The following is a 25115-nucleotide window of genomic DNA, read 5'->3' as shown; positions in this document are numbered from 1 at the left end:
AATAACTTTTGCTCAAGCAAGTGGTAGTACTGATACAGTTGGTTGAAGAATGATGAAGACTTTAAAGTTTGGAATCTTTGACTATTAATATCACGCTTCCAAGAGCGATTAGGAGAGAAACAATTCTTTATTTTTATATTGATTTTTTTTTTCTGTATATCGGAATGGCGAACCATTTGCAAGGAATCCACTTGTCTTTGAATTTGTTATAAATATTATGAATAAACTTCTCTTTCATTGAGATTTGAGACTTCACGAATTGATCACTGCGAGATCTTAAAGAAAAACTGGGGATTATGTATTGTATATTGCTTTTAACCGATCAGAAAAACTGGGGATTTGAGACTTCACGAATTGACCATTTGCAAGGAATCCACTTGCCTTTGAATTTGTTACAACATTACTTACAATGCTACCAAGTTTGTGCCACAACGCCCCTAAGCTTGTATACCAAGTGATCTAGGACCCGAAAGGATACAAATCTCCAGTGCTTGTTCAATAGCAAAGGACCTAAAAGGCTAAAACAACCCAAAACCCAATCACAAATCCAAGTGCCATGCTCATGTAAAACCAATTCACTTCAAGTCGGCCATTATCTTTGCCCCCTTTGTTTTCAATGTTGGGTGTTACATCATCTGACATGTGGCGCACTCTATGAAAAGAATTAAAATACTTTTAAATCACATCAAAGATAAGAACAAATTTAAAAATAGAGACTCTTTATTTCCTTTGGTTCAATGTTTCAAGACTACTTTTTATTACATGTTTTATTTAATGTTTTAAGACTACTATTTGTTTCATTTGGTTCAATGTTTCAAGACTTTTCCTCTCTCTCATACACAAAAAACATTTTGCATTTCCATTCACACTTTTCACTTCTACTCATTTATATACACATGCTTACAATTTTTCATGCCATCCCATTTCAAATACACTCAAACAAAAAATGGTGTCATTTACCTTCAACCTTCCAACGACACCTACATAACTCCAATATTGTAATACTATTTGTATCTAGCCCGTATAAGTAGGCTATGACCGAGGAAGGGGGCTTGCGTTTTTTATTCAATGATAGTAGCTTACGGTTTTGATGTTGAAGTTGAACGTTGTAGATTTTGTAAATGTTGTGATTCGCTTTGAGTCTTTGGGTGTTTGAGATTTTGGTTTGGGAAAGTAATAAATGTATTTTATTTTAGAATTAAAGAAAAAGAAACATTCTAATTGATTATTTATGAAGTTAGTTATTTTTTATATATTTATGTTAGAACTCATACTTTGTAGATTTCTTTGTACATTTTTTACTGTTATTTTGTGCGATATGAGCCATAGTGATAAAAATAAAAATCAATGATGATTTCAAAGTATTTTCACTTGAAAAAAAAAAAATTATACCGAAGTCCAACTAAAGGCAAGTAAAATTTTGATAAATGGATATGTTTTTAGCTAATTTTTCTTTTTTTAATCACACTCTCTTTATGTTGATACTTACAAATTATTTTCTTAATTTCATTGAGATAATGAATTGGGTGTTTGTGATTGAGGTCTTTATATTTGGTTTCGAAAATAGAGTGGTTGAGGAAGTGTTTGAGAAGTTACTTAAATTTATGTAATTTTAGAATATAAAAGTATTTTTATCCTTTAAATTCTTGTTTATAGATTTCAAAATCATTTAATTAGTTTAAAAAATAAAATCTACTTTTAACCGTAGATATTATAATATATTATAGTCTTATAGTGTTATATAGTCTCTAGCCTTTACACCATATTTCAATTTGGTCCTTAGCTTTTCAATTGTGTCAATTTGGTCATTAATCCTTTAATGTCATGTCAATTTAGTCATTGCCATTATATATTAGATGAAAATTGTTTACATAGCAAATAGTCAAAATAAAATTTTAGTTTATTATCACATCAATAGAAGCTAATTTTTTATTTTGGTCATTAAACATGTTATTAATTTTCATCCAAAAGATAACTGTAAGGATTAAATTGACACGGTAAAGAAAGGTTAGGGACCAAATTGACACAATTAAAAGGTTAGGGATCAAATTGAAATATGATGTATAGGATAGGAACCAAATACGTAGTTTACCCCTTTTTTTTTTAATAAAATAGGAATTAAGAAAATCAAGTTTCAAAATATTCAACAATATTGTGGGCAAATATAAATATTATACAATAAAATAAGTATTATATGTAAGTCTTAATATATATAAAAATAATTTCAAATGAAATTATAAAGTAGTCCACACATCGCGTGGGACATCATCTAATACTCTTAATAGTTCCCTTTTGGGAGCAAAGTTGATCCTTAATGCTAGAACTTGGTCTCAGCATGTAATACACAAAGGCACAAATACAACATAGAAGGTGCCTAGCTCAGAAACTTGCTTAAGTTCAGATGACTTAAAGAATAAAAAATTATCTCACTGCACAAGCATTATGCAGATATAACTAAATAAATTCCAATGTTCAGAAACTTGCTTAAGTTCAGATGACTTAAAGAATAAAAAATCATCTCACTGCACAAGTATTATGCAGATATGACTAAATGAATTCCAATGTTCATACAAATTAATTCGAGTACATTTACACGTGGTAATCAATTATTGATGGGGTGTCAAGTTGTTGAATGAGAGAATACCATTTCGTGCACGAGAAAAAAAAATTATATGTTGCATTCATGACTATGAAAGCAGGGCGATGAATCTAACTACAGCATCAACTGCATTTTGAGCTGCTAATGAGGAAAAGATACCGGCTTCATTGGACAATGCAGACCCCCCACCAGCTAAATCAGATAGAGACCTAATTGCAATAAAAGGCGTCTTCTGTTGAAGACAGATCAAAGCAACCGCAGCACTTTCCATGTCAATCGGAGTCACATTAAATTTTGTATTCAAGAATGATCTGTAGGCACTATTGTCAACAAAAACATTAGCACTAGCTCCCCTTTTGACCCTCACAGCAATTGGTGTTCTTGGTAGACAAGTTGTGTTGACACAACTCCCCAACTTTAAGTTCTGATGAGAACATTGGATTCAGTATATTTTTTGTAGTGAAAAATTATTGCAACACTAGCTAGTAAGGTAAACAATCATATGGAGATGGTGAGTAGGAGCTAGATTAATTACCTCGAGCTTCTCTGCAACTGTGAAGTAGTTCTTGTCAACAGGAACCCAAAAGGCATGCTGTCTAACTTCAGGTGTTCCATAAACAGGAAAGATCTCTTCTGGTTGATACCAAACATTGTTCAGAAAATTTGCTACAGGCTTCCCATTTTTACTTACATTGTTATAGTCAGAAAACTCAAGGTAACCAATTTTTCTGGTGTAGTCTCCACTAGATTCCAATGCTAATTCATCATTGGGCCCATCTCCATACCTCTGATTACATTTCAACCAAAAAAGGAAGATGAAAAGTTATTAATTTGATGTACTTTATTGCAGAAATTATGATGCAGAAAATTAGAATTATGCTGTGTCATGAGGCATATTAGAACGACAATGATAGCCTGAGTCTATGAAGTGTAAAGTAACATAAAACAGGACATCAAAGCACTGTGAATTGCCAATATACTTGAAGGGAAAACTAAGAACCACACAGAAGAGGGAAATATCATGATCATCCTTCAGCTTATTGTAAAGAATTGTGTTCAACCTAGCAATGATTTTATTTTAAGCATGAAGAACAGGTCATTTATAAATACATTATCTAGAAAAGAAATATTGTGGTATCTAAGTATTAGTTTACTAGAATGTACGTAATTGCTGGTTTACTTGCTGTCAGTCAACATCGAAAGATGGATCTACTAACAAGCTACTTGCTGGTTTACTTGCTTCTATGGTGTATATTAGTTAAGTTGCGTGGTTATTAAATGCTATAGTGAACTTTCTTTGCCCTTGTGCCGTGCAAGTTACTCAGAGTTGGAAGTCAAAGCCACATGACAAGCTACTTGGGAGAAATAACATGGCCAAGAGGGTGTGTTATTGAACCTCAAAATCCAGTAACTTATTTTAACATGCACGTGTTTAAAGTTTTGAGGAGAATGAGCATTTGAAATATTTATCAAAAGCCATTCTTCCTTGAATGTGTTCCCCCTAATGTAAAGTTGAAAAAAGTCATCATTCTCTTTGATTCTCTTTGTTACCAAAGTCTAAATACTAATTGCCAAGAAAATGAAAGAAAAGGATAGTAAGATCAAGATTCAAAATTTTCATTTTTTTTTTATTCATTCTTCGCTTATTATCACAAACAAAACAAACATGGAGAGAGAACAAATCCTAAATTTTAGTACCTGCCAATTCCAAAGACCTGTATGAGCCCAATATTGGGGGATAGTCACATCTCCAATTTGGAGATCAGGATTTGCATTTCCGGCAATTCCATAGTGCAAAACACCTTCCACCTTAAATAGACTTAGCAGTAATTGTGTGGTTATACCTGCATTAAGCTGGTCAAAGAAGAAATGTATCGCTAATTACTTAGCACCAGCGGTTATTTATGATTAAAAACTATAAAATGAAAAAAAAAAAAATGTGAGGAAACTAGAATGCAAACGTACATACCATGCTCAATCCTGTCATAACAACAATAACCTTTTTATTTTCCAGCTCTCCAATTCGAAACCTTTTTCCTGTGAACAAATTATAAAGAGGCAACGTTTTAAAATCCAAAAAAAAAAAAAATTGAAATTTTTATATTTGCTTTTTTTTTTCTCAGGAGGACAAATGTCATTGCCAGTTTGCCACTATGAAGAGCAGCATTTTTGTGATATTGTTAAACTTGCTTCCTTTTCTCCATATCTTCCATTGAACAAACTTTAGTCATTTGAAGGAAAATTAATCGAAGTACACAGATAAACACCCCCTTTCCCACTTTACAAAAAAGAAGGAAAAAAAAAAAAAACTATGAGTTAACACCTTAAGATTCATCAGGCAAGTTGAAAGGACCAAGATAAAAAAGAAACAAACAAAAACTGATACAAATGGTTGCAAAGAACACTCATTGAAAAAGTTCTTATTCTTAATATAAGCTTGGAATACCCCAAAGCCAAGACTGGTCATAGAATACTCCGTATCAACCAAAAAGATAATTACAAGTAGAAAAACAAATAAGATATTATATCCCCAGGTGACAAACTAAACTGAAACTCAAATTTACCTGAAAAATCCAAGTAGGGAAAATGGTCATCAGCCACAAAGCTTGGAGACTGCAAAAGAGGGTCCCTTTCAAATGAGTTTGGCACCACAATGCCTAAGTATGGACCCCTCTTATTTATTCTTTCAATCTTTTTAGCTATACCCTGAGAGATTGCTCCATAGGCACCACTACTAATCCCCACAACCAATACAAGAAAACCAAGTAACACCATCCTCAAATGGCTCACCATGTTTCCCTTCCTAAACCTCAAAGATTCAGAATCTTTTCTTTTTTTCAAGGGTACAGAGAGAGAGATTCTTAGAGAGACGTGAAACAAAGCATCTTGAACTTTGTTAAATTTCATAGACAAGACAATAATAAGCATATGGGGTTTAATTTTATTAAAGGCTTTAAAGTCCAAGGAAGGAAAGTCAAGACAAAGCCGCCAAAATTGGTACACCAGCACACAAGAAGATTGCACAGAACAGAATCTTTGGAATATAAGTGCAATCCAAATCACATATATGAAACTGTTAATATGTATTCAACAATACAGATTTACTGCCCTTGTAATTAGTAAATGTATCAAATGGTTTTATCATTGATTAAAACCGACAAATGATATATACTCTAAAGGTCCGTTTCGATATAGCTAAAAGTTGAAAATTGAAAATAGTCAAAATATTATAACAAAATAATTTTTAAATGTGTAAATAGTATTGTAAGACTTATTTTTAATGAAAAAATGGTTGAAAAGTATGCGAACAGTACATGAACAATACGTGAACAACCATGTGAACAATAGATGAACAATAATTTTGTCCCCTGGCTGAAATGCGTGCACAGGAGAAAAAAAAAAAAAAAAAAAAAAAGCTAAAACGCCCAAAACCAAAATGTGGACGCAATTATTTGTATCCAAACTTAGCCTAAAGGACTGTTTAGATACAACTGAAAACTGAAAAATATTATAATAAAATAATTTTTAAATTTGTAAATAGTACTGTAGTACTCATTTTTAATAAAAAAATTATTAAAAAATAAAATTGGTAGATGTCGTAACACATGGAACTCATTAATGTGCACTATACACGAAGAAAGTCAACGACTACGGCTATAAAAAATAAATAAAGAAACAACAACACCAACAAAAAAACAACAACAACAACGTGGAAACGCAGACGTGGGAAGCGCATGTTTCCAGACGTGGGAAGCGCAAGATGCGCTTCCCAAACGTACACTAAAACCAACGCCAAACAAGTGGCTTGCAAACATTATAGATAAGACTGACTTAAAAGTAAAGTAAAACACAGTTTAATAGTAACCCATTAAATGCCAATCCTCAAAACTGAATTCCAGATGGTACCTTTTACACGCGTTGAAAGAATATCAAAATCTCAGTTTACTATGCAATTTGATAGCACAGGTTCACAGATGAATATTACAAATAGTGAAATAACTATTCAATCAGATTGAATCGCAAAGAAACTGTGAACGCCAGTAAAGAGAGAACCAAATATTTAGTTAGGGCTGTCCACGGGTCGGTCCGGGTCGGGTTTGTGCCCAACCCGGAACCGACCCGATCATTTCGGGTTTCTTAAATCTGGATCCGCCGCCGACCCGCCGGAGGTAGCGGTTCGGGTGGTCGGAGCTCGTCGGTTTCCGGTCGGGTATCGGGCGGGTTCGAACTATGTGAATCTCGCCGGATTTTGCTGATATCGTCGCCGGATATTGCCAAAATCTATGGTTTTTGCAGGATCTGACCGGATCTCAACGAGATTTGGCCGGATCTTGAAGAGATCTCGGTAGATCTCAACGAGATCAGGCCGGATCTCGAAGAGTCCGGCGAGATATCAGTGCAAGGCGAAGAGATCGTGAAGAGATGGGGCGAGATCGCGAAGAGATCGGGTGAGATTGCAACGAGATCTCGGCAAATCTCGACAAATCGGAGAAAATGAGGCCGGCTAACCCCTCCAATCGGCAGAAAACTAACATTTCTATGCGTTTTCCGGTCGGGTCGGTTGATCATCGGGTTTTCATGCTTAAACCCGTCAACCGACCCGCCGGTATCGGGTTTCATGGCCGAAGACCCGCTGCCGACCGTCGCCGGCGTCGGATCGGCCCGTTTTAGGGTCGGGTCGGGCGGGTTAGGCGGGTGGCGGGTCTTCTTGGACACCCAAATACTTAGTAATATAACTTTCTAACTATATAATTAGTAGTTATTGTTTATAAACTATATTTTTTATTAGTATTTCGAGTTTAAGAAACTTGATTTTGAGTTTAAAAATTGAGTCTTTTAAGATCGATTTTCATAATCTGCTCACGTCTGATATGACATTTTTTCCACGTAGTATCTACCTGAAAATCGAGTCTCTAAGACTCGATTTATAAGCCAAAAAAAATTTTAAGCCATCAAGAACTTCTCATCTCATCAAAAAAAAAAAAAAACCCAGATCACAGAAAGAGAAAGAAAAATAATAATAATAAAAACCAGATCGCCGTGGGCTGTGTGTGGGAGGGTGGGTTTCAAGTCGACATGGGGCGTGGGTGGCTTCAGCTCAGCGTGGGGCGTGGGTGGTCGTCGGTGCTCGTGGCTAACTGTGGGTCAGGTTCAGATCGTCGTCGAAGATCGCGATCAGAGTGGGTGGCTATGGATCGGGTTCAGCCGTGGATCGCGATCGTCGTCAGTGAGTTTTTTTTTTTTTCTATCTTTCTTCTTTGGTGGCGGATCCGATCTGTTTGGGTTTGGTGTTGTTGGATTTTAGGTGGTGGTGGTGGTGGCTGCTGTGCTGTGGGTGTGTTTTTTTTTTTTTCCGGTCTATTTGGGTTTGGTGTTGTTGGATTTTAGGTGGTGGTGGTGGTGGCTGCTGTGTTGTGGGTGTGTGTTTTTAGGTGGTGGTGGTGGTGGCTGTTGTGCTATGGGTGTGTGTGTGTGTGTGTGTTTTTTTTTTTCCTCTATCTTTCTTCTTTGATTCTGATAAGATTCTGACGAGAAGGTGTAAAGGGGGATTTTGAAACATTATAAATCGAGTCTTACAGACTCGATTTTCAGGTGGACGCCATGTGGAAAAAATGCCACATCATATGGATCAGACCATAACAATCGACACTCAAAGACGCGATTTATAGGCCCAAAATCGAGTCTTTTAGGCTCGAGATGCTAGTAACAAATATAGTTTGTAAATAGTAACTACTAATTATATAGTTGGAAAGTTATGGCTAATTTCCTATTTTCGCCAAATACAAGCAACAAAAACCGTAGACCCATTATTAAAAACAACGAATTAACAACAAAACACAGCGGTTGATAAAAACCCACAGCCACGTTTTCAAAACCATATCAAACTCAAGATTAAACAGTGTTGCTCAAGAATTACGCCGATAAACGCAACAATAATATAAACATCCGTGACCATGAAGGTTCAGTGGTTGCTGCACTACTAAGTAAACATCTTCCCCTCCCAGTCGGACCCTTAGAAGCAGTGGCGACTCCATGAATTTTGTCTAAGGTATTCCTATTCTACTTTGAAAATTTTTTGGGTCATTTCGGTCTATTTCGGGTGTTTCGGGAAATACCGGCCGAAATTTAAGATTTGGCCAGCATGAAGTTTGTGCTTAAAAAAAAAAATGTTCTTAAAACCAAAGCAAATTTGCATTTTGTACACCGAAAAATCTCAAAAGGAAAAAAATGAAAAGAAAATAAATGAAAAAAGTGTACCTATACAATAAACTATAAGTTCATTTGAAATATTAATAAAATTATTAATTATTGTTGTTTAGTTGTTTCATTAATTTGTTTGTCTTTTATAAATAATTTTTCATTACACCCCTAGGTTTTTTACCACACATAATACTCATCACACCCCTAGGTTTTTTTTTTTTTTTTGTGATTGAAAAGTATAGTAATCCCAAATTATAATAAATGCTCTAAATTAACCCTTACCCAAAAAATAGAAGATCACGCGTGTGCTCAGAGGCTAGTAAGTAAATTAATAAGTTTTTTGTTAAAGGAAATGTTCCTAGAAAGATCCTAAAATTTAGTAACTACACATCCACGTTTTTTTTTTTTTGTTTTTCAACTTTTATGTATGGCAATTATAATTTTTTGTCTAATCCTAAAATTTAGCCATTTACTAAACATCCATAACATAAGTAAATAAAAGCTTAAATTTCAAATTTTATGGTTAGAGATACACGTTTCTTTTGGTGTTGTTGTTCTTTTTAAAAAATTTAATAACATTTATCAATTTTTGTTTAATCCAAAATTTTAATTTTTTAGTCCTAAAAGTTAGCCACTTACTACACATCCATAACAAAAGTTAAAAATAGTTTAAATTTCAAATATATCAACAACATAAACAACCTTTAAAACTGAGAAAAAGGTATGTAACATTTTTTATGAAGTAGTAAATTAATACTTATGGAAAAAAATTTAAATTGAATTTGACATAGAATTATACAAATGATAAATATAGTTTCTATTACAAAAGAAATTTTTTTACAACAATTTCTTAGCTAACAACCACTTTATGTGAGGTTTAATACATATAATAATTCTTGTAAATTCTCTCACCCGAACTTATCTAATATTCCATTCCAATGACTCCTCAATGCAATCCAAAAAATTTGTGCATACGTGAACCTGAGAGAGATAGAAGAATTAGGGTTAAACCAAGTATTTTAAAAAAAAATTAATCAACAAACCAAAGTTAGAATTTAACTCTATCATGGACTCTTTAAAAGCTAATCACCACATCATCAACTATTTAAATAAACAACAAAATTAAAAAAAAAAATTAACGCCAAAAACATATACAATGATGGTAAAAAAAAACTAAAAAAATTTAACGCCAAAAACATATAAAATGAAGGTAGAAAAAAGATTTCTTAAAAAAAAAAATACGTAGAAGGAAAAAAAAAAAAAGAAGTGAGGAAATAGAAGATAAAGATTTTTTAGAATTTAACTCTATCATGGACTCTTTAAAATCTAATCACCACATCATCAACTATTTCAATAAATAACTAAATAAAAAAAAATTAACGCCAAAAACATATACAATGATGGTAAAAAAAATCTTAAAAAGAAAAAAAATACATAGAAGGAAAAAAAAAAGTGAGGAAATAGAAGATAAAGATTTTTTAGAATTCAACTCTATCATGGACTCTTTAAAATCTAATCACCACATCATCAACTATTTAAATAAATAACTAAATAAAATAATAAAATTATATATATATTATAAATTTATATTTTTAAATGTTTTAATTATTATTTATTTTGTATTAAAAGAAAGAGGAAAATAAATTGCAAAGTAGGCTTAAGTTTTTTTTTTTTTTTTTTGAGAAGATGGTTCATGACTGATTGATCGAATTGACTCTCAAAGACTGTTTATGGGTATTAAAAATAAAAACCTGTATACTTGAACAGGACGAACCTAAATCAAACAACCCGAACGTATTGGCTAAGTCGAATTAACGTGATACATATATATAAAAAAAAATTAAAAATTAAAAAGTAGAACTCAATGAAAGTTAATCATAAGCCAAAGAAAAGAAAACAAAGAGAAACTTGTAAAAGATTGAACCTGAAAATTTGTTGGAGTCTCTGACAATAAATGTCTTTAATCTGAAGAAAAAGAAAAGATGATGTAAAGCTAAACTAAATATCTTCAATCTGAAGAAGAATGAGAGATAGAAACTGAAAAGTGTACGTGAGTTTGTGGGTTTTAAAGTGTAGGAGTTTTAATTTACATATTTATCCTCGTTAGTTGAAAACTTGTAAGTGAATATGATGAGGGTACTTTAGGTATCCAAAATGTGGAATCCAAACAGGAGAAGCCCCTTAAATAGTAGTATAGATACTAACCTCATCCCACGCGCTTCACGTGTGAGATGAGGCTTTTTTTTTTTTTTTAGTGGTAGTAGCAAAAAGAAAAATCTATGTTTTTTATTATATATGTAATTTTTATTTTGAGAATCTAACTTATAAGTGGATAAATAATTTGAAAATCAATAGGTAAGTGACCATATTTTTTAGGCAATGTTTTAGTGGAAGTTAGGGTTGTATTTTTACCAGATTATCCTTTAGTTTTGTCTCTACTTAAACATAGGAATGTAAGGTATTTTAGGGGAAAAAAATCGGATTGTCCTTTAGTTTTTTATATATTTAAATTTTTTGTATAGAATATTTAGATTTGTTTTTGGATAAACGTGGAGTGTTTAACTTATTTTTCTATTTAAAAAAAAAACAATAACATATAGTTACTTTGAAGAAGTGGGTTAGTGGAAGAGTGTTTCTATTTTGTAGGTAATATTTTAGTGCAAGTTAGACATGTATTTTATCAAACTGTCCTTTAGATTTGTCTCTACTTAAACTTAGGGGTGTAGGGGTATTTTGGAACAAAAAAAAATCCGATCCAAATAGAGGCAGCCGCTTAAATAATAGTATAGATAATTTGTTGTATTATTGTTTCATTAATTATTAAATTATTAATTGTTGTTTAGCCTAACATTATTTAATTTGTTTGTCTTTTATAATGTATTGGTTAATTAAATTATTAATTATTGTTTATTAGTTGTTTTCTCCAATTAATTATTGGTTAATTAAATTATTGTTTATTAGTTGCATTAGCACACATCTATGTGCACATTACACTAAAAGAGTCAGCCATGTGCACATTACACATCACATGGGCTGATGTGCACATTACACTACTTTAATTATTGTTTACCCGGCCCTATGTGTTCATCCACCCCCACCCCCACCCCACTCAACAGACAAGCTAATCAAGCCTCAAGAAAATTTTCCCAATCACAAGAGTCAGCTGCCAATCAGAAAATTTCACAATCAAAAATCACAATACACATTACACTAAAAGACAATTAATAATTTAATATCTACAAACACACACACCAATACCACCAACACCACCACCACCGACAACAACAACAACAACAACAGATAAGATATTAAGATAAAGCCAAATTCAAAAAGTCAAAAAACAGCCGAATATTAATAAAGATAAAGTTAAAGTTTCAGCAGTTCAGCGGCCCAGTCACAGAATCAGATAAAGACAAAGTATTAAAATTAGACTTAAAGAATAAAGAGAGAGAGAGAAAGAGACTCATAATTTTCATACAGTAATTCAGAGAGAGAGAGAGAGAGAGAGAGAGAGACTGAGAGACTGAGAGAGAAGTTAGTTTAGTAAAATGAAATACCTTGAGGGAGGGAGCACCGGAGCAGCTGAGCAGGGAGGCCTAAAGGCTGAGGCCGCTGAGGCAATGTCGAGGCAACAAGCGATCTCCGATGAGGGCAGTGGTGAGCAACTAGCAACGACGATGAGGGGCGAGCGAGTCGAGCGATGACGACGATGTGGATTGGACTGATCTGCGACGACGAGCAAACTGCAAGCGACATGACCGATCCAATCTCCGTGACTCCATCTATTGGCAATTAACTTGAGCCTGAGGCACTGCTTGCTGTTTTTACTCTTTAGGTTTGCTTTAGGCCTTCAGGATTTCTGATTTAGAAGTGATTTGTAATTTGATTTGCTCTGCAGCTCTGTATTGGGGTTTGGTTTTTTTTTTTTTGTTGAGAATCCGTGGGTTTGTGGGCTTGCATGCCAACTTGCCGTGGGCTTGCTTGCCGAGTTTCCGTGGGCTTGGCTCTGTTACAAATTTTTTTTTTGGGCTTTCTTCTTCTTTTTTTTTTTTTTTTTGCTTGAAAGTAGAACAAATAATTTTTTTTTTAAATTTGAGGGTGTTCCTAACATAGAGCAAATATAAAAAATTTTGTAAAAAATTATTTTTTTAGGGTTTTTTTCAGGTCAGGGTGTTCTTGGGAACACCATAAGTTGCATGTGGCATCGCCACTGCTTAGAAGCAAAAGCAAAGGCGTTGGATGAGGCTACTCTGTTCGCATGGGGCTTAGGAGTCAGAGACGTAATTTTTGAAACAGACTCAAGCATTGCTTCTCGCGCTCTTGAGGACCTTGCGGATGCCTAGATTTTATTGCTAGCCTTGTTGTTGGGACCCATTTTAAGCTACAGGAGTTTTGTTCTTTTGAAGCTTCACACGTTAAGAGACAAGCCAACTTTCCCACGCATGCTTTAGCTGCATATGCAAAAGATATTGATATCTTTGTAACATGGATGGAGGAATGTCTGCCATTCATTGAATTGCAAAGTGTTCCATGATGCTTTGTTCTTATCATCTTATTGTTGGATATATTTCAACAATTTACTTTTGTGATAAAGCAAAAGAAACCATACACAGATTTAAGAATAAGCAATAACACAAATAGATGTGATAGGCAAAAGCAATAAACAAATACTGAATATATATATATATATATAAAGAAATCTGCTAATAATTAAAACTCACACACCAAATGCGTGAAGGATGAACAGTTCAGATTAAGTCTTGTGTTTGATATGATCTCCTTAAAGCAGATTTCGCCCCTCACACAATCACCGTAATGTTTTGAGACTCACGGACGTCTACCTCCGAGGATAAAATGATCTACAGCACAAAAACGAAGCACACAAGATCGTGTTTTGTGAACTACTCAATGTCTCTTGCTCTCTCTTTGACACAAAATGAAAATGCACAAAAAAATTTCTCACTTGGAGAGCTTTCTTAAAAAGTAGTTTTTATGAATAAGGGACTATATAAAAATTATACGTTACTGAACAGGCACTTTATTTCAGTAATAACTATTGTGCACAGACTAACTGACTCAAAAAATTAAAATAATAAACTATTATTATTTGGACAAGTAGGCCTAGTCCACATATGCCAAAAGCAACCCAATGTCCAACTCATGAGCATATAAATTCATATATTATCTCTTTCCTTTCCTATGTAGGACTTAGGATTTTCACCATTTTTAATAACATCTTAAAGTGAACATAGAAAATATTAATTTCTTATTCACTCCATGCTATTTTTCCAACAATCCCCTACATGAATAGAAATTGATAAACACAATGCAAATGATGATGCAAACACAGAGAGTAGAAAAGTTATTGTATCGAGAAAAGTAACTTGTGGCTTTGAACTTTCCTTTGTGAAAGACTATTAAATATACTGGCTAACCAGTGAACATGATGTCTTGAACTGTTCAGCCATTCGTGTATACCAAGACAACAGAATTTACACAGCTCCTTTCCGAACATATTTCGTTCTTATAGTTGTGTTCATTTTGGCCCTAAACGTATCCTGGTAAATTCATGAAGTGCTTTAGAGAATTCAGCTTTGAAATTCTCATGGAAGCGACCTACTTCACACTCATATAGGTGATTCTTATTAAGAGTATCCTGCTATACTCCGCTCGGAATTCCAAAATATAAGAATAATTAAAAGCAAAGCTTACCCTGAACATCACTTACAGGCATCACTATTTCATCATAGGAATAGGTGGGAGATGTAATCTCCATAGTGATAAAAATAGTCTCCATAATTTGGTTGTCCCTTTGAACCTCGATCTTGGGATCTCCAGCCAACTAGGTTAGGTTGCCATCTCAAAGACTTTTATGTAATAGGTTTTAACCTCATTCCCCTCGATGAGCAGTTGACTTGCTCCCTACTCAAACAACTGATTACGGATCCATTTTATAATTTGGAACAATTTCCATTTGAGAGCAACTGCCTCATGATAATATGTCTCTGACGAATATGTCAAGACCTACCATAACTATGTGTACTACCAAGACACTTAATTGGTAATTACACATTTAGAAATAGGTAGCATATTTCTCATGTCCTTGTTTTGTATCTCAATCAAAACCTCTTTAAATAAGCCACCTTCTTTTTAAGAAGATACCCCCACATTTAAAGAATTATAAAAAAGTTATTTGACCTTTCCATAATCCATAGTGTCTTACAAATTTTTTTTGAGGTTAGAGAATATAATATTAGCAAAGGAACTCTTCCTTTTGATATATCCAACACCTTTCACACGTGGGAATGTTTTCCCTCTTATGCCTCACTTTGACACTGAACAAGTTCACATGATTTAAGCATAATAAATAATCTTAAAAGTCTAACATGTTAATTCATATGCCAACACAACTTTTCCCTCTGTAATATGCCAAACTACTTTCTCTAAAAAGCAGACAAGAGGAAAGTTGTCTAGATATTTACATTAAACACATATATATAATATAAAGAAGCCGAAAAATAATAAAGTAGTCTAGATATTTACATTAAACACATATATATAAGTCAACTGAAGATATATATATATATATATATATATATGCTTTTACAATACAAAGGAACGTAACTACAAACTGACTGAATATATATATAATATAAGTCATCTCTATATCACACAACTACAATATTACACTTAAATTATTACAAACCAAATCCACACTTGCAATAATCCAGATTTACTCTATATTAATTTTGAAAAGCCTATTGCTCATATAACCCTTTCCCACGTATATGCCATTCAATGACCAATTTGAAACCATTCTTACTCAAAAGTGAGTAAGAGACAAGATTCTTACGAATATCTAGCACATGCAGCACATCATTCAAAGTAAGTTTCTTGCCTGAAATTATCTTCAATATTACCTTTCCTTTTCCTACAACTTTAGAGGTTGAGGAATTCCCCATGAATATTTCTTCTCCATTGTCCGCAGGATGGTATGAAGAAAATAAATTCTAATCTAAACATACATGGCGAGTAGAATCAGTGTCCATCCACTATTCCTTGATATCTCCTCCTACCAAGTTGACTTCAGAAATCACTGCAGAAAGGTCTATACCATCCCCATCTTTAGAAAGATTTTCCACTTCAGTATTGTTGGCTTGAAAGCCTTACTTGGTCCCTTGATCTTTACGCTTATAGCAGTCCTTAGCACAATGCCTCATCTTGCCACACATATAGCATTTTTCGTTGAACTTTGTAAAGTTACCCCTGCTAGTTACTTGACTCGAACTTTCACCAGAATACTTCCTCTTATTCTTATTATGCTCCACAATGTTTGCTTTAGATTCCATGTAATGATTCCCTATGGCTTTTTCTGAAGAGCGATTATCTTCCTCAATTCTCAATCTTACGATCAAGTCTTCTAGCCGCATCTCCTTGCGCTTATGCTTCAAGATAATTTTTTAAATCTTTCCAAGATGGAGGCAGTTTCTCAATGATAGTAGCTACTTGAAATGATTCACTTGCAGACATTCCCTCAGCATGTATTTCATGTAAGATTACTTGAAGCTCTTGCACTTGACTAAGCACAATTTTGGAATCCACCATTTTGTAATCTAGAAATTTGCCCACAATGAACATTTTAGTTCCAGCATCTTCTGTCTTGTATTTCTTATCCTAGGAATCCCACAATTCTTTTGCTGTCTTGATTGAACTATACACACTATACAATGTGTTGTCTAATCCATTCAAAATATAGTTTTTGCACAAGAAGTCAGCATGTTTCCAAGCTTCTATAGCAGCAGCCACTTGCCTATCTGTCTTATTTTCCTTGAGTTTTGGAGCATTCTCATACAAGAATTTTTCCAAATTCAGGATTGTGAGATAGAACAACATTTTTTCTTGCCATCTCTTAAACTCAGTACCATTGAATTTCTCTGGCTTTTCTCCATGATTAACAGGAATAGTAATAGGGGCAGCAACAGGCACAATTTCATTTGACATTTCTGTCAAAATAAAACTCCATCAGATTGAATTCTCAAAATCTAACTGAAGCATTGTTTTATATTACACAACAACCAAAATATATAAACATGGCACTGCATTCAAGTATCACTTTAAAGTAAAAATCATATACAATATAAAAAGCCATCTAGCCTCTGTGCAATGTTAGAATATACAAAGAATTTTGATAGTAAAAGTATTCTACACAGGTACCAAAGCAATACAATCAAAATTCAAGAGAACACGAATCTGTACAAAAGACAAATCTACAACTGACAAGCACTTAGAAAACTAGACAATACATAGCCAATGGAGTAACAGAGGTTCAAAGCCATGTGAATAAGAAAGGTCATAAGCAAATATAATATATAATATTGTATCCAACAAGTATTTAAAATACCGGATTGCAAGCACGCACAGTGATTGAACAACTGAAACCAATCCCCAGCAAACAATAATTCAAGTTTCACAAATATCCTAATATAAAATATTATAAGCCAACTATTCTTCAAAACCAAACACTGCAGGCACAGTCCCAGCAAAGATATAAATCAAAGCCAGTCAACCAAAGATTCAAGAGGCAAATATCCTAATATAATAATATAATAAGGAAGAAAGCAAGATCAAGTAAAACAAAATTTAATAAATTGAATTGATACCTTTTTAGTTTCTACACGGCATTGAAATATTATCAATATCTCTAAGTTTAGTCGGTGATTGAATTGCAAAGATTCCGTATGCACAAGTATACAAAACTATTCACAAAGTTACCTAACCATCCATAACTATAAAAATTTAAACGGATAATTCTTAAACACAATCACCATCAAAAATCATTTTACATAATTCACAAAAAGTAAATTACGAAATCAAGAAATTTCGCTTTAAGATGGTTGGATATATTTCAACAATTTACTTTTGTGATAAAGGAAAAGGAACCATACACAGATCTAAGAATAAGCAATAACACAAATAGATGTGATAGGCAAAAGAAATAAACAAATACTATATATATATATATATAAAGAGAAATCTGCAAATAATTAAAACTCACAGACCAATTGTGTGAAGGATGAACAATTTAAATCAAGTTTTGTGTTTAACACAATCTCCTTAAAGCAGATTGTGCCCCTCACACAATCATTGTGATGCTTTGAGACTCACGAACGTCTGCCTCTCAGGATAAAATGATCTACAACACGAAAACGAAGCACATAAGGTTGTGCTCTGCAAACTACTCAATGTCTCTTGCTCTCTCTTTGATACAAAATGAAAATGCACAAAAAAATTTCTCACTTGAAGAGTTTTCTAAAAAAGTAGTTTTTATGAATGAGGGATTATGTAAAAATTATACGTTACTGAATAGGCACTCTGTTTTAGTAATAATTGTTATGTACAGACTAACTGACTCAAAAAAAAAAAAATAATAAACTATTATTATTTGGACAAGTAGGCCCAGTCCACATATGCCAAAAGCTCAACCCAACGTCCAACTCATGAGCATATAAATTCATATATTATCTCTTTCCTTTCCTATGTGGGACTCAGGATTTTTACCACTTATAATAACATCTTTAAGTGAACATAGAAAATATCAATTTCTTATTCACTCCATGCTATTTTTCCAACCCTTATTAATAAAAATTCTTTCTCATCAAAAATAAAATAAAATAAACAATATAACCACTCAAGAAATTGCTTTGACAATCATCACAAAAATAAATTAAGAAAAACGAAATTTTCTTTAAGATTGTTGGATATATTTCAATAATTTACTTTTGTGATTAACAAAAAAAAAACAACATACAGATCTAAATACAAGCAATAACGCAAATAGATGTGATAAGCAAAAACAATATATAAATACTATATATATATATATATATATAAAAGAAGAAATCTGCAAATAATTAAGAACTCACAGACCAAATACGTGAATGATGAATGATTCAGACCAAGTCCTCTGTTTGACACAATCTCGTTAAAGTAGATTTTGCCCCACATACAATCGATGGTGCTTTGAGACTTACCAACGTCTGCCTAAGATAAAATTATCCAAAGCATGGAGAAGAAGCACACCAAGTCCATGATCTACGAACTACTCTATGTCTTTTTCTCTCTCTTTGACTCAAATGAATGCACACAAAATATTCTCTCTTTGAAAGAATTTTTTTTTTTAAATTCTTTTTCATGAATGAGGGACTATACATATATACGTTATTGAACAAACACACTGTTTCAAAAATAACTGAGGTATACAAACTTACTAACTCAAAAAATAAAATAATAAAATATTATTATTAATTGGTCAAGAGGGCCCAGTCCACACATGCCTAAAGTCCAACCCAAAGCTCATATACTCTATCATTTCCTATGTGGAACTTAAGGATTCTCACCACTTCAATATAATGTTCAAGTGAACACATCAAGAGTCAATTTCTTATTCACTTCATAATATATTTCTAACGAACGACACTTTTCTGTTCAAAGGCATTTCTAGCAACATGTACGAGAAGAAGTTTGGTTGGAGTATTAACTTTCAAATGGTGGTGTCGGTTTTTTTATATTTTATATTTTTATTTTAAATATTTGGGTGAACGACTTTTTAGTGGGAGTGTGATTAGGTGTATTTCATGCTTGTTCTATTATTTGAAAAAATATGATGTGTTAGTATTTTATTGAGGGTGTAAAACTAGGCTTTTACACTAGGTCGTTATCAAATTCAGACTCTTTTCATAAACCTTTACATCATATGGCGCTCTTTTTCTTTTATTTTATTTTCTTTAATTAACTCTTTTTCAAGCCATTCTTTATATATATATATATATATATATATATATATATATATATATATATAAAGCAAAAGTTTAGGAAAAATCCAATTAGATTTTAATTGGATCCTTAATTTTGAGCCAAGTGTACATCTAACTTTTTAATTTTTGAGGCAAGTAAATTATTGGGTGCAAAAACCGAAGAGTCTAAAATCAATTAAATTCTAAATCATATATATATATATATATATATATATATATATATATATATAATGAGAAACAATTACATATTTTAGAAATGTATGGTCTAAAAAAGGTGTAAGCTAATATTAGGTATAACTTGAACATCTTCTAAAAAATGTATAATTTGAACCATATAATTGTGATTGTTTTTAATTGTACCCATGCATATGCACGGGGTTACACACTAGTCATTCCTAAGCAAAGGTCCACAAAGTTGGTTTCCAATAAAACTAGAAGCATTAAAGCTTTGTAGCTAAGTGCTTGCAGGGATTTTCCCAATTAAATTGTTGTATGACAAGTTTAAGTGACTTAAAAATGTCAAACTTAATATACTTTAAGGAATTTGTCCTGAAAATTGATTTGCAGAAAAATCAATAGATTCAATGACCCCATAACACCTATACACTCAAGAATCCTTCCAGTCTAGATATTAAATGATAAATTCAATGATTCCAATTGTTGAAGGCTAATCAACTCTTGAGGGATCTCTCTTGATAGATTGTTCTTGGAAAGGTCTATACTTTTTACCAATTGAAGAGTTGTACTATACTCAAGAACTCTCCCTTTCATCACAACCAATGCACTTTCAAACATATTGTATGGCCCCAAAAAGTTCATGAAATTTATGTTAGGATTTGAATTGTTTTTTGTGGCCATGGCATTGAAATTGCTAACACATCTTCTTTTTTTTATGAATAAAAAGGGGGGTGGGGGCGACCATATGTAGCTTACCCCCTAGGGCGTGACTTGATAGGGGCACCCCCCGCTAGGGAATGTTGGATTAAGCCATAGCTACTGTGACCGGGGTGCCACAGACTTCGCCCTAACACCCCAAGAGAGCCAATAGAGGAGGCGCAAAGCATGCTAGGAACCCACCCCCCACATGGTACCCGCCACGACTCGAACGAGGGACCTTGTGCATGCTTGCGGGATCTCACACCAACTGGGCCACCCCTCCTGGGGAAAATTGCTAACACATCTAGGCATGCTTCCAAATAGCTTATTATGTGAAATGTCCAAGATTTGGAGTGAAGTTAGAGCACAAAGTTCTTTTGGTATGTGACCATGGAAATGATTTAAGCGAAAACTGAGAATCATCAATCTTGAAAGTTTGTGTCCTATCCATGAAGGTATGTTTCCCACAAACTCATTTTCACCAATATCCACAATTACCAACATTTCACAATTTTTCAAAGAGAACGGTAACTTTCTTGATAATTGGTTGTGGTATAGGTGCAACGACTGTAGAAGACTCAAAGAACCAATGGATTATGGAACACTACCAGTGAAATTATTGTCCCCTAAATTTAGGAACTTTAAACTTTGCCAAATCATCCAACAATCAATTATTTTCCCTGATAAGAGATTGCTACCAAGATTGAGATATTCCATATTTTTGGGCTCATTCATCTTGTAACACAAAAAGTGAGAAATAGATCCAAAGAATAAATTCGTCGAAAGATCTAGCAACACCACAATTGAGGATAGAAAAGCTATTGACCCTTTGAAGTGATTTGATCTCATATCAATCCTTGAAGGAAAGGACGAATTCACCACAATATTTGGAATCTCTCCATAAATCTAGTTGTGAGAGAAATTTAGATATTCAAATTGAAAGGGCAAGTTCCAAAACGCAAGAGGAATTGTATCTGAAATCCTTGTGTTGGATATATACAAATATAAAAGATGCTTTTGTGAACAAAGCCAAAAGGGGAAATTCCATGATGCCAAATTTAAATAATTAAGTTGAAAATGAGGAATCCAATTGTGAGTTACTTCAAAAGTTAGTTGATTTGAATAAGCCGCAAGTGTCATTAATCTCGTTAAATTGGCAAAATGCACTTCAGATACTACACCCTCCATTATATTTGAAGCGATTTCAATACTCTCTTATTTGGAAAGCTGCCCAAAACTTTGAGAGAGAGTTCCATTAATTTGATTATCAAAAAAATCCAAGAATCTCAAAGATGTAATATTTCCCAGAGATATTGGAATTGGACCAGAGATTGAATTAAATCCCAAAGAAAGTAGAGCCAGATTTTGAAATTGTCCAAGATTTTCAATCAAATGACCAGAAAGATTAGCACTAGACAATTCTAAGGCTTCTAGTCCATACAAAACACATCCTAATAGACTTTCTAAGATTTCAGATATTTCTTGATTCCAATTGTTGGATGACAATTTGATTTCCCTTAAGTTACAAAGATTACCCAACGATCTTGGCACCTTTCCTCCAAGTTTATTGTTTGACAAATCAATACTAATGGCAAATGCTAGATTTCCAATGGCACTTGAGATTTTACTCTACAAATCATTATATTTGATATTGAGGAACTGAAGACGACTAAAACCATACAACCAAATGGGAATGGAAGAGTTGAAATTATTGAAAAATAGATTGAGGTGTTGAAGAAAAGTCATGTTCTGGAGATCAACAGGGATTGGACCTTGAAATGAATTGAAAAACAGATCCAGAGAAACTACATTATAAAGACCAAAGACCCATATTGGAATTGAAGCATAGTAATTTTCAAAAAGATCAAGGATGGAGAGAGATGAAAAATTAATACTGGGTGTAGGTGGGATGAAACCAAAAAGTTGGCAACCAGACAACCATAACTCTAACAATGAGGGGAGTTCGTTTGTCTCCTGTAACCAATTCAAGGCTTTGCTAAAGTTTACGTAACTCATATTGAGGTGTTGTAGTAAAAGAAGACTAGGGAGCCATTGAAGATTCATGACATATAAACTAGAAGAATATTCATCATCTCTAAGATTGAGATAGTATAAATTTGATAGATTTCCAAGTTGGTGAGGTATTGCTCCCCCAAATCCCATAACAGAGAGATTAAGATATCTGAAGCTCCCTATTGAACCAAGGAATTTGGGAATTTGAATACCACCAAAATCATTGTAACTCAGGTCAAAGTAAATCAAGTGCTTCAAACCAAGTAGAGAAGGATTTATCTTACCACTGAACACTGACCTCCTATAAGCTTGATATTGAAATTTATTTTGGGTAATAATAATATTTTTCATCTGCAGTTGGAGGAAAGCTTTTGAGATGTAGTTCCTGGACATGGCCAGTAATGTTGTGGCAAACAACTCCCACCCATTGACAACAGTCTCCATCACTAGCCCAAGAGGCAAGCCGGTTTGAAGGATTTTTAAGTTCTTGCTTGAACCTAAGAAGTGCATGTTGCTCGCTTTCCATGCAATAAGACCCAGACTCTCCATTGCAAAACTTAGGATCAACAGTTGCTATGGTAAGCAACCCAAGGAAAAGGACTAGTGTTTGGGAAAAAGTTGTTAATCTTAAGGAAGCATCCATGGTCATGGTAAACTAAAAGGATTAGTTAAAAAAAAGCTAGAGTGGGTGACTATAAGAAAATGAAAGGATCATGGTTGTTATTTATAGGAGACGGAAGAATCTATTGTTGATGCCTGATTTCTTTGCTGCTATTTATAAAAATAAATTGTAATAAATAAAGAGTTTCTTTCATGTGAAAATTCAACACCCCTTTCATTTTCTTATAGTCACCCACTCTAGCTTTTTTTTAACTAATCCTTTTAGTTTACCATGACCATGGATGCTTCCTTAAGATTAACAACTTTTTCCCAAACACTAATCCTTTTCCTTGGGTTGCTTACTATAGCAACTGTTGATCCTAAGTTTTGCAGTGGAGAGTCTGGGTTTCATTTCATGGAAAGCAAGCAACAAGCACTTCTCAGGTTCAAGCAAGATCTTAAAAATCCTTCAAACCGGCTTGCCTCTTGGGCTGGTGATGGAGACTGTTGTAAATGGGTGGGAGTTGTTTGCCACAACATTACTGGCCATGTCCAGGAACTACATCTCAGAAGCTTTCCCTCCCACTTATGACAGCAAACGAGCCAAGCTTTGTTGAGTAGTGCATGTTTGAGCTTGGCTCATCAATTAAAATCAAATGCTCAAACTTGGCTCAAGCTTGAAACAAGCCTAAAAACAATGTTTAATCTCGAGCTCGTGAGAATGCCCAAAAGCTTGAGCTCGGCTTGGATTAGCTTGATTAATTAGTCAAGCTAAGCTCAAACTTAATATCAAGCTTAAACTCGAGCTCAAGTCAAGCTGTTTAGCTTGGGATTCAAAAAAAAATGCATCATCAAATGCTTATATCACCAAAAATCAGGTAAACCAAAAAAAAAAAAATATATATATATATATATACTCATTTTATCATACTTCTAATTCCACTCGTGATTAGAATTTATTCAAATTACAACTTTACATAATTAAATTCATCCATTCATCATTCATTGTCTATAGCTTGAGTAATTGTTCAAAATACAATTTTTACATCCACATTTGTTATTCGTGCAACTATATTAATCTTCACAAATCTAAATAAATTAACATTTCAAAACATATATGAATAAACAAGCTATAAATTAGCATTCCAAAACATGTGTAATGTCATAATAATGGGTTTATTTAATACACATATATCAAGCTATAAACGAGCCTAAGCACGGCATGTTTTGTATCCAGCTCTGTTGCTTACAAAAAAAAAAAATTGCTTGGGCTTGGCTTGTTTATCAAACAAGCCTAAAACTAAGACTCAAGCTTGACTTATTTATAAAAAAACGAACATGAACAAACTTTTTATCAAGTCGAGCCCAAGTTGTTCATGAATGGCTTGGTTTGTTTACAGCCCTACGGTCCCACTATTGAATAATCGAAGTTGGATTTTATTTCCTGAAGTTTAGGGGTGTTTAGATTTTATACTCTAAAATTTCAGAATTTAAATTTTACTCATTGATGTTCTATTTCATTTGCATCAGCAACTCCTCCATCTATATTTTTCATTAATTAAAAATGGCATGACATAATAAAAATGATGTGGTATCATTTTATTAGATGAACTAAACATGTGTGGCAAGTTTATGTGCCACTTAATGTAAAATATGGACAGAGAGGTTGTTGGTGCAAGCAAAATAGAATTTTAGGGGGTACAATCCAAATTCTGAAACTTTAGGGTGTAAAATTCAAATATCCCCAAACTTTAGGAGATAAAATCCAAATACCCTCAAATTTTAGGGAGTAAAATCCAATTTCTAAAACATCAGTAGGTAAAATCCAAACACCCCCAAACTTTAGGGGTGTAGTTTACAATTAAGTGAAAAATTCAAAATCAAAACATGATCTAATAAAATAGAAATTTTGTGAAAGACATAACAGTGGTTGAATTATATGGAGGACACATTCACACAGGCACGATCTAGTAATATATTACTGAATGATGCTTAAGGTACCTCAAGAATCA

The 25115-nt window shown here is 33.4% G+C and overlaps 1 protein-coding gene and 1 pseudogene across 1 annotated transcript; both read right to left on the bottom strand.

Annotated features, from left to right (window-relative positions):
* Window positions 1-412: 412 nt before the first annotated feature.
* Window positions 413-23146, bottom strand: LOC142622740 (receptor-like protein EIX1; annotated as a pseudogene).
* Window positions 2422-5531, bottom strand: LOC142606118 (bark storage protein A-like). Its single transcript, XM_075777519.1, has 5 exons — window positions 5164-5531; window positions 4569-4636; window positions 4298-4453; window positions 3135-3386; window positions 2422-3023 (listed from the first exon to the last, which is right to left on the bottom strand). Exons 1-5 carry the CDS (start codon window positions 5525-5527, stop codon window positions 2688-2690), a joined length of 1176 nt encoding a protein of 391 aa, XP_075633634.1. The 5' UTR covers window positions 5528-5531; the 3' UTR covers window positions 2422-2687.
* Window positions 23147-25115: the final 1969 nt, after the last annotated feature.

Source organism: Castanea sativa, chromosome 1 (genome assembly GCF_040712315.1).
Source record: "Castanea sativa cultivar Marrone di Chiusa Pesio chromosome 1, ASM4071231v1".
Lineage (NCBI taxonomy): Eukaryota > Viridiplantae > Streptophyta > Magnoliopsida > Fagales > Fagaceae > Castanea > Castanea sativa.
Note: the sequence above shows the minus strand (reverse complement) of the source record. Positions and strands in the feature narration are given on the sequence as shown.

What these genes read in the sequence shown, in the direction of transcription:
- LOC142606118 (XM_075777519.1), bottom strand. Translation starts at nt 5,527, where the DNA reads ATGCTTATTATTGTCTTGTCTATGAAATTTAACAAAGTTCAAGATGCT. An exon ending in TTATGACAGGATTGAGCATG is followed by an intron (nt 4,454 to 4,568) that starts GTATGTACGTTT and finishes TTCTTTGACCAG; the next exon opens with CTTAATGCAGGTATAACCAC. An exon ending in CAGGTCTTTGGAATTGGCAG is followed by an intron (nt 3,387 to 4,297) that starts GTACTAAAATTT and finishes AAATGTAATCAG; the next exon opens with AGGTATGGAGATGGGCCCAA.